At 42.8% G+C, this 10,301-nt stretch overlaps 1 protein-coding gene across 8 annotated transcripts in view; it reads left to right on the top strand.

The window, feature by feature from the left end:
* The first annotated feature begins 6 nt into the window (after window positions 1–6).
* The window catches only part of ATXN2 (ataxin 2), a 48,737-nt gene continuing 38,442 nt past the window's right edge, over window positions 7–10,301 (top strand). For all 8 annotated transcript variants that reach the window (XM_057378054.1, XM_057378053.1, XM_057378058.1 and 5 more), the window contains exons 1-5: window positions 7–213; window positions 6,594–6,630; window positions 7,548–7,607; window positions 8,290–8,361; window positions 8,577–8,727. In XM_057378054.1, coding sequence (XP_057234037.1) covers window positions 101–213; window positions 6,594–6,630; window positions 7,548–7,607; window positions 8,290–8,361; window positions 8,577–8,727 — 433 coding nt within the window. In that variant the 5' untranslated portion in view covers window positions 7–100. The remainder of the gene's footprint in view (window positions 214–6,593; window positions 6,631–7,547; window positions 7,608–8,289; window positions 8,362–8,576; window positions 8,728–10,301) is intronic.

Genomic DNA, 10,301 nt, shown 5'->3' with positions numbered 1-10,301 from the left:
CCGGCCGAGCCAGCGGCGCCCCGGCCCCGCCAGCGTAGCGCGGACCGGCCGAGCGCACCCAGCCCGGCGCGACCCCCGGCGCTCTCCCTCCCTCCTCGCCATGTCCCTCAAGCAAGCGGCGGCGGCGGCGCAGCCCGCCGGCAACAACCGCAAGCCCCCCGGTGGCGGCGGCCCCGGCCTCCCGTCAGCCGCGGGGAGGCAGAACATGGGCAGGTGGGTGCGTAATGCCGCGGGACCGGCTCCGGCCCCGGGCCCTTGGCGGGCGCCGCTCGCCCGCCCCCGTCGCCCCCCTCCCCCCCGCCCTCGCCCCGCACCGGCCTCCATGGGCGGCGGCGGCCGGGGAGGGGGGGGCAGTGTGGCGGGGCGAGGCCGGGCCGCGGCCGGTGCCCTTCAGGCGCGGGGAGGGCACGGCGCGGAGGCTCCATTTCGGCCCCCCGCGGGGCCCGGGGCGGGGGGCGCCGCTTCCCCCGGGCCGACGTGACCCGCCTGCTGAGGAGGGAGCGGGGGGAGCGGGGGGCGCGGGCCGCACGTGTCGGGGCCGGCGCGGGAAGGGCCGCGAGCGATGGCGGCGGGGCCGGGGGGCGGCCCGGGCGGGGAAGGGGGCGGCGATCCGGCCCCGCGATGGCGGCGCAGCGCCCTCGGCTCACCCAGGGGGGATTTTTTTTTCATTTATTTTAAATACCTAGGGATCGTTATGATTTTCWTTTTTTTKSAGTATTTTTTTAYTATTTTTTCATTATTTTTTTCATATATATGTAATGGAAATCGCAATAAAATTCTCGCGGGAAGGCGGGCCGCGCCGCGCCGCTGGATGGTGGCTCCGAGCGCGGCCTCGCTTGCTTTCTCCCAGATTTTTGGGGCAGGAATCTTGCAGAGGCTGAGCCCTCTCCTCGCCTCCCCCCCACCCCACGCTCGCTGCCTCAGGAAGATTGATCCCGCTCCTTCTCCCAGATCATTAGCTGCGCAAATCCACGCGTATTTTTTCCCTTTCTTTCTCTCAAATAATAAACTCTGTAGTGCTGTGAATTTTTCCGGGGCTGTGGGGGTCATAACAAACGATTAGAGCAGGACGTTAACAGTTCTGAAGGTCACAGTCACTCAGAGCAGTTTCATTTCGAGTTTTATTCATCTTCCTCTTCAGCTGGACGTTTATTCCCTCTCGGTTTTGTGCACTGGCAATAAAACAGAATTTACAGTGGCCCCATTGTTGGACATCACTGGAAATAGGGTTTTACTTTGTTCCCAGCCTGTGGAACTGGAAGCGGAAGAGCTTTGGAAGGGTTGAAAAGGACARAATAAATAACAACAACAATACCTCAGCAGCTCAGAGCACCGATTTGATAGTTTTTACATATGACATTAGGTGGGACGTGATGTTTGCTGGGCTCTGTCCCTSCCAACACACAGTGGCACTGTAGAGGTTAACGTGAAGGGCAACAAAACCTCCAGCTGATTTTTTAAAATTCAGCCTGATGGCGAGCACTTGCCCCCATAGATTTGGGCATGTGAGCTTCAAATTCTCTTCCAAGTTTAAGATTAAAGCCACTGGATTTCTCCTGCCAGTGCTGCCTTTCTGGTTCTRTTGGATAAATTGCACTTCAGAACTCCTTAGGGGTTTCTAGTGGGGCTGCTGAGCASCTGACATGTTCCCTCAGAGGTGTTCACATTCTTTCTTAATTTTTCAAGTTATTTCTGAATGGAGGGTCTGTGAAATCACCGTCCCACAGCTGCTGGAGCCCCATGGAACACCTTCAGAGAACTTCCCCTATTGCTGTCCCAAAGACAAGTGTGGTGTTTTGAGGAGTACAGGTTCAAAGATGGTTCATGCTGCAAATCTGGCCATTTAAATGAAAAGCTGAGTGGCTTTTCTGTTCAGAAAAATCTAAATTTAGGTGGCCTGCATCTTGGTATTGATTTGATACATTATATTCTTTAATAGAAACATAAATACCTCCAGTTTATGCCAAGCTTTCTACCCAGCATCTCGTTCCCCTGCAGTGTTAACATTCCCATGCAAAAAAAAAATGTTTTCATGGCTAAGTTGCTTTTGAAAGCTTAGTTTGGGCAGAAAGCTCATTGATAATTAACTGTCCTGGGCCTAATTTTCTGCTATGAGTTTATTACTTGAAGAATTGGGCTGAGCACTTGTCCTTCTGCCTCTGATCACGAGGGAAGGGTCAGCTCTGCTCACTGCCTTGGTCTGTGTGGGTTCATAATCTGCACATCTGTATTTCAGATTAGAAAAGGTAAAAATCCTGTGTGAACAACCAAGATATTGTGCTGCTTTTCATTATATTATTAATTGATTTTAGACAAAGGGAAAAATCAGGAAGGAAGGTATCCATGAAGGTGTTTGAGATGAAAAAGAAGGATTAATACCTTTTTTTATAAAGAGGCCCCAAGTGAAATGCTGTGTTTGTTTAATGTGCACTATGGCAGATGGGCTTGGGCTGCAGGGAAGATGCCAATAGCACGACGAGCTGTAATTAGGGAAAATGTAGACTTGGTTCACAAACCTGCTCCCTGTGCTATCAGAACATTATCTAACATCTCCTTTCTGTGTTTGAGTTGAGTTTTGCTGTTATGCAAGCACAGGAGGGTTAGCTGTCCTCTGGCTGRAAGGTGCATCTATCCCAGCCTTCCTCCAAGCTCCTCATTCTTTTTTTTTGTTGGTATTCTTTCCCCATTGTTATTTTATCCGAAGGCACAACACCTCAGAGTCAGGGTTTGGATGTTTTGTGTCTTGTTACAATTGTGGCAGAAGGGATTTTTCACTTTGGTAACTTGCTTGCCTACCTGGACTTGGTGGTCCTTAAGAATGCACCGAGGTACTGCCCTTCAAAAATGGCTTTTCCCATCAAAAAGCTAAAACTGAAACCACCCCATGGTTAAGTCTCAAAAGCAACCTACACAAGCTTCTTGCTGCATTTATTTTCCTTCTTCCTTGACATCCCCCTTTTAAAAACCATAACCAAAGACTTAAGGAAAGAGCATGAGAGGTGTCCATGCTGTTCAGACAGAAGGAAGAGGGGGAATGTTGAGAGCCAAGGCGCTGGGATGTAATGGAAATGACTGCTCTGGAGGTCTGATCACACGTGCCAGTCACAGGTTTTCTAGTTGGTTCTGACATCTTTGTGTGGGTTTTAGTGCAACTGTGCTAAACTGCTGAGCAGAATGACTGGTTAACCTGCAGGCCTCTTTCCTTATCGCTGTAAATGCACTTTAGGGTGATGTTATATCCTCGATTTTGAGGAACTTTTAATTTACCAACGTGATTCATGGCATTGTCTGTGAGGGTTCTTCCAGTGACTAAGCCCATCAACAGGTTCCAGGTGTGCACTGGGCCAGACTTGAGGCAGGTTATTGCATATCCAGATGCTACAGAAGCTCTCATCCCGTGTGGAGACAGGAATTGGCATTATTGATGTCAGTATTGRGGGAAAAACTACAGAAAATAAAGCTGCAGGACTCCTTGCATAATCTTCATTTGACAGCTTCAATTCATTTGGCTTTATAGAGCCAAACACTGCACTGAAATAAAACCTTGCACTTCAGATTTCTCCCTTAGAAGAAAAGCTCTGCCAGCTCTCTGCTCTAAAGTTCTTTAGAGTAGCCTGTAAATTTATTTTGCAAGCTGCAGTCATGTCAGTCAGTGCTCCAGCAACATCCATTCACACCCTTTAAATTCAAGTCTTTGTAGCTGCAYTTCTGCTCCAGACATAAATTGCAGTGTGGCTGCATTTGTTTCTTAGTCTCAAAGTGAAGATGATGCTGGGGAGAAAACTGGAGACTTTCTTTCCCATCCAGGAAAGATTTTGTTTCCCTTGCATTAACTGGGAAAATACGAATGCGTGACCTTGTTTTGCTTATACAAACACTCCACTTGGCATGTAAACATTAAGGAGGGAGGTGAGGGATGCTGAGGAAATACTCATAAAAATAGAAAAAAATGTGCAAGTTGTTGCTGGGAAAAAAAATATTTCCAGTGCAGCTTTTGGGCCCTGATGGAGACTTTGCCTCTTAGGGTGTAACTGCTGGACTCGAGGGGTTGGCTACTAAGTTTAATTGCTCAGTCGTTACTTTGTCCTGACTTTGTGACTTTGCTACCCCAAAGCTCAGGGGTTTTTTTCCGAGTCAGATTTGCCAGGCTGTCCTGCCTTCACCCGGGTTTACCTTTAACCACATATCTGCAATGCAAAATGAATTCTTTTTTTTTTTATTTTTTTTATTTTATTTTGCCATATTTACTGTAATGAAATGGGGTTTTAGGTAGCAGCGCCAAATTGCTACTGAGCCTTCTAGATTTCCCCACCTCCATTTCTTAGCATTACTCTCCTGTTCTAAATTATGTTAAACATCTGGCAAAACMCATCTACCTTCTGCTTTTCTAAAGGTTCTAAGGTTTGTTTTTTTCATATGTTGCATCAAAGATGTGTCAAATGGTAGTTTGAACTTGAGTCTTCACCTAATGGAATATGAAAGYCAAATTGATTGGCTTGGTTTTAGCAGAAGTTACAGTTTTTGCTAAATTGTTGCATTGGCAGGATTGGTAAATCTGTTTTTTCACCTTGGTGAATGTGGGTTTTTTTTCCCCAATGGTTGGTGTTTAAGAGTCGTAGCTGGCAAACAAGAGGTCATGTCTATAAAGTGACCTGTTAGAGAATTTCTGCTTTAACTCTTGGCTGATGTCGGGGTTGAGACTTCTTGCTGATGTGGATTTGCACAATCAGTTTGTTTCTTGAAGAAATGTGGGTAGGAATGGTAATTTGGAAATGCGGTAAGAGATGGAAAATCTGCAACACTTGGGTTGATGCTTAGAGAAGGAACGCTCCAAACTTTCTGACCAGTCTAGCAACCCAGTTATTTTGGGTCTAAGAATACTTTGTTGCTAAAAAGGGGAGTGGTTTCTATTGCAAAGACRTGAAACTCTTTCACTTTTGATCTATAGCTGATGGAGGAAGGAGGATCTTCTAAAACCTTTGAGACGGAACTGGTGAAATGGTTTGACTTTGGCCAAACTTTGTGAGTGACCCATGGTGGTCATATTTTTGATTGTGGTAGAAGAACAAATCACAACTGGACTGTTCTTCTTATTTGGGGGTTCCACATCTGGTGAAATGACTTTCAGAAAGAGGAGGGTCTGAATATTATGCAAAAAATGCTGTTCCAGGCCCACAAGGGCTCAGTTCTCTCGGAGGCCATTTAACAAATGTCAGATTTAGTAAATGGTGASAGTTGCTCCAGAGCAAGCCTGAAATTGTGAAGCTGCCCTATGGAAAGTAAAGGCTGATGGATAGTTAAATAAAGGTTATTTGCATTAGAGCTTTTTTTTGGTGAGATTAATGCTCTGCAATATCCTGAAAATGCCTGCTGGGCACCCCAAATCTGCAGTTCCTGCCCTCAGCAAATGCCCCCAGCATGTGTGATSCTCTGAGACCACAGTTTTGTTGCAGAAGCTTGTTTGAAATGAGTCAGGTGATAGTTTTAGTGGTTTTTCATTTTTTCCTCATTAAGGCCTTTCATGGCTCTCTGATGGCTTTGCTTATTTCGGCAGAATTTATTGAAGGGTTATTTATGTTCACTGAGAGGAGTTCCTTTGATTTTTCAACTATCCCGTGAGCTCTCTTTTATAAGGGCCTGTTATTTTGGGGGGTAGGTCGTGTTCAGCCCCAGTTTGGCATTTTTAAAAGCAATTGAATGCASTTGGCATCTCGTGAAGGTGTTCAGGAACTCTGAGCAACCTGGTCTAGTGGAAGATGTCCCTGCCCATGRCATGAAGGTGGATCTTTAAGGTCCTTTCCAACCCAAACCATYCYATGATTCTGTGACATTYAGCTGGATTTAGATTTCWGAGTTGTTTAGATAATACCAGGCATGATTCTTCAGGTGTCTCTGTTGAAATGGTTGTGTGTCAGTAAGGTGAGTCTATTTAAATAATTGAGGGGTTTTTAATAGAACAGAAGACTTATTTTTGCCTCACGTTACAGCGAGCACTCCTCAAGTCRTAACACAAATCTAAATCACTGTGAGAAGTGTTTGAAACTAGGGCTTCTTGGTACAAGGAAGGAACTTGGAATTAAGACACACCATTGGAGCTGAAGAATTGGAGCTGTTGGGGRCTTTTTTAACTGCAGGGATGTTTTGGGACTCAGGTGCCTGAGGTGGAGGGCACAGACTGACTCTTCTCAGTTTGCAGGGTGTTCTGAGYACCCTGACACATCCTGAGTGCCACACAGTGCCAGATTGGCATTAGGAGGATGTACAGATTATTGAGTTTTGCCTGCAGGGTTGTGATTCTTCCTTTATTCTTACTCTGGTTTTATAATGATGTAAACTTTCTTTAAATTTTCTTTATTTTGTCCTTTAATTTACCGTAGATAACCCCCTGCCTCCTGATGGCACTTGGTGGGTCAGCAGGTTGGAGATAAAATCCCAGTGGGCMCTGTAGTTGTCAGGCTCTRCTCTCTGGGAATGYTGGTTTTCCTRATCCCATCCTCAGCTCTAAACAAAGATGAGGTTTGGAATTTTTCTTGGGAGGAAATGCAGCAGTTTCAGCAGCTCTTTAATCGTGTCCTGTGTGTGTTTAATTCCAGAGGCCGCAGCAGTGGCAAAGGACCACCTCAGCCTACGGTAAGTTTGTGGTTTTTTCTCATTGTGCCAGGGCAGGGTAGGAGGAAAAAACTTGTAAAAATGGCAGATACTGGAATATTCTTTCCATTTTTTCCTTGGGATACCATGGTGGGTGGATACTTTAGAGTGATATACAATTTTCTAAAGAGTAGCATCTCAAATTCATTTGAGTCTTCTGGGAGGGTGAAGGGTCACTTAAAACTTTTGACTACACTAACATAAATATTCTGCATTTTCTTGCAATTACATCTGTAAATATCAATAAGATTTAACTTAAGGCAGTGCTTTTTGAATGAGTTCCTATTAGAACAATCTAACATCAGCTTCTCCCTTCAACAGATGACAGTGAAGCAGCATTTAATGGAATAAAAATAACTCTTTTGTTTAACTTTACTATAAAATTGCCAACCCAGTGTTCTCAGTGCAGCTTTAGTTGTTCTCAAGGCTGTGTATTATTGGAGCATAGATGTGGCTTGATTTGTAGAACATCATTTTATCAGAGCTGAATGTGTGGATCTCGATTGAAGGAGTGGATCTTTGAACTGCACTAATCAAATATTTGCTGATTTGTTGTTGGCCTGCTTTTCAAAGATGCCTGGTTTTGGGGAATGGAGGAGAAGCAKGAAGGTTTGAAAGGGCTGCAGTTTGTTTACATAAATGTTTATTGAAGATATCGAGAATGTTTGAGGAAAACTGAAGAAGCTTTGAGGAAAAGTGGTGTAAAACTGATTTCCCTYTGGAAATGTCCCCTGGCACGTTTAATATTAATATTTAATAGTATACATTCTATGTRTCTTGCCTGAGTAAGGTTTTGACCCCATGTTTCTGAGAATTCCTGTGTCCTGATGAAAGCCTGGGTTGGGTGCTCTGGCTTTTGGAATTCTTTCAATATTCATGATATCTTTCTTATTTTTCAGATTTCTTTTGATGGCATCTATGCAAACATGAGAATGGTTCACATACTCACATCAGTTGTTGTAAGTCTTTATATTTGAAATGGTTCCTATAGTAACAGAGAATTGTTAATTAATCCATTAATTGTAATATAAAGKAGTGAMTATTAAACTTTAAACACTTTTTGCYAARGTTGAACTTTAAARGATCACAGAAATGTTAGGCTTGGAAAGGTTCAACTCTRATTTGCAGAGGTACAGCAGATTTCTTAGGTGCAMTGGTTGTATTTTGAATTTTCTGCCTTTAGAGAAGTTCTRGATAAATAAAATGAGTCTTTTTGGAGGGATTAGAAACCTTTCTCCCCAGATTTTAAGGGAAGCCCTGACATGGCAAAATGAAGTAAGGCAGACTGTCCCACATCTGCTTGAGGCCAGCATAAGCTTTTATCCTTATTTGTACCCACACAGGCACAGATTTGGGGTTTGCACAAAACCTCCTTTGTGTGTTTTAACTGGTCAAGGGTCTTGTGAGAACCAAATATTCTCCTGTGAATATMTTAAATCCCTTCAGAGCTGCCCATACCCACCCAGTTATTTGAATCTGCAGARCACAGCAGTGTCTTTATAAATGGGCAGATGCTGACTAAAAATTGAGCTGTATTTTTATACTTCAGACCTAAGTAAAGAACWCATGTTCAAAAAAGTCACTGAAATRTCCTTTGTCATGTTGGTAGAAAGTTATATTTTYATTTTTCTTGTGTTCTAGGGATCCAAATGTGAAGTACAGGTGAAAAATGGTGGTATATATGAAGGAGTTTTTAAAACCTACAGTCCTAAGGTAATTTTTTACGTTTTGACTCTTCCCTATTGYAAAAATTCCTAATACTGAATATTCACTTGATGAGAATTTAAATATTTACTGTGAATTATTTTTACTTTTCATGCCTAGACTTACACAAGCAGATTGTAAATATCCAGTTTTTGCAAATATATAAAATTTTTGAGRGGATAACTGTGCATTAAAGCAGAGCCTTGTGTTTGTGTCTCCCACAGTGTGATTTAGTGGTTGATGCTGCTCATCGGAAAACTGCAGAATCCAGTTTGGGGCCAAAACGGGAGGACATCCTAGAGAGTATCTTGTTCAAATCTTCAGACTTTGTTATGGTGCATTTTAAGGATATGGATACCAATTATGCCAGGAGAGGTATATTTGTTTTAATTTTTTTTTTTAATGTCTTCAGATTAGAATTCAATGTTGTTCAAAGTCGATGCTTTAGGATCCARAAATTGAAGAATATTTAGACTTGTAATTCTTAAAGAGTGCAAATTTTCAGCATCTCAGGAAATTAGAAATTTRTCCAATTTTTTAAAAAATGGGTTGCATAACCTTTGTGAAGGCTTTGAGTAGCTGGTTTGGTGTCTGGGAATCAAAGCCTTTGTGGTTTTACAAAATATTTTGTAGATTCTAAGGGAGATGGACACATTTTTTTGTAAATGTCCTTCTAAATTTCTCTGTTAAATGTTATACAAGAATCACTGAATACACAATCTCTTTGGAAAAAGGTTATTTCTCAGAGTTGAGATATACAGAGTCTATATTGAGGTTATTTCTGTGTCCARACATGCATTCATAGAAATATTCTAAAAATGCAGCTATCTAAAATTCCTGTATTTGTGTTTTAATTTCTGCTTTACTGCTTGTAGCCTGTAGGTAAAGCTCTCCAAAACACAGGGAAGTGGCAGACAAGTCTTAAAATCTTGAAGACATTGAAACTGTCCAGATTAAACAATTTTCCAGGCAATCTTCATAGTTTTAAGTCTGACCCCCAATTCCCTGATTATTTTTCCGGAACCTAAGAGCTCATGAGTCAGTTCGATTCCTTTACAGATTTCTCTGGTTTTGGCCAGCAAATCTCCTGGCTCTTTATGCTTAATGTTGCTGATTTGCTGGGATAAGGAATAAAAGGAAATACCCAGGTTTGTGTGCCATGGGGTGAAATTGTCTCAGTGTGCATTTACAGGGTGATTAACAACTGTCACAAGAGCTCAGTGGTTATTGGAACACACCTTTTATTCCCATTAGCAGGGACTTAGAAATGTGTAGGGACCTGAGGACATTTGATGAGAATTTCTCTCTTCACCTTGTGTTTGTAGCTGTGGATGTTCTTGCCTGATTTAAAGCTGCAGAAGGAGAGGTTTGTTGTTTCAAGGAATTCTGCTTTTCCCAGATGATGATGCATAATGTCAGAGCAAATGCAGCATTGAAATGCAGATCAGTTCCAGGTTCTGGATGGGACTTGGAATTTAAATTACATGAGAGCTGTTTTATAATGGCTTTGGTATGAACATCACTTTAATGTAAATGCAAACTGGGCTCTCCCTCACCCAATCTTTATAGATTTTGAGCAGACTGAATGAGGAATATACTACTGCTTCTAGGAATAATTACTCAATGGACATTTTCTAGGGGAAAATGACTGTTTTAGGTTGAGCAGTCCCTCAGTTCACTTTATTAGGTGGAATGGCTGAGTCTAAATCTCTTAAATACTGGAGAGCTGAAATAAAGCCATAGAGACTTGGAGCACGATAAACTGGAAGGCTGCAGGACTTGATAACTCAGAGTGGGTAAATTAATCTGCTTTCCATTTTGTCTCAAAAATACATTATCTGGAAATGACACTTGAAAGTGTAACTCACTCTCTGATCACACCTTCAAATTAGAGCAATGAGGGGCTTTCTGCTTCCTGGGAAATTAAATAAGCAAGGATTCCAAAGGCT

The sequence above is a fragment of the Malurus melanocephalus genome, unplaced genomic scaffold (assembly GCF_030028575.1).
Source record: "Malurus melanocephalus ecotype Western Australia unplaced genomic scaffold, MMel_1.1 scaffold_340, whole genome shotgun sequence".
Lineage (NCBI taxonomy): Eukaryota > Metazoa > Chordata > Aves > Passeriformes > Maluridae > Malurus > Malurus melanocephalus.
Note: the sequence above shows the minus strand (reverse complement) of the source record. Positions and strands in the feature narration are given on the sequence as shown.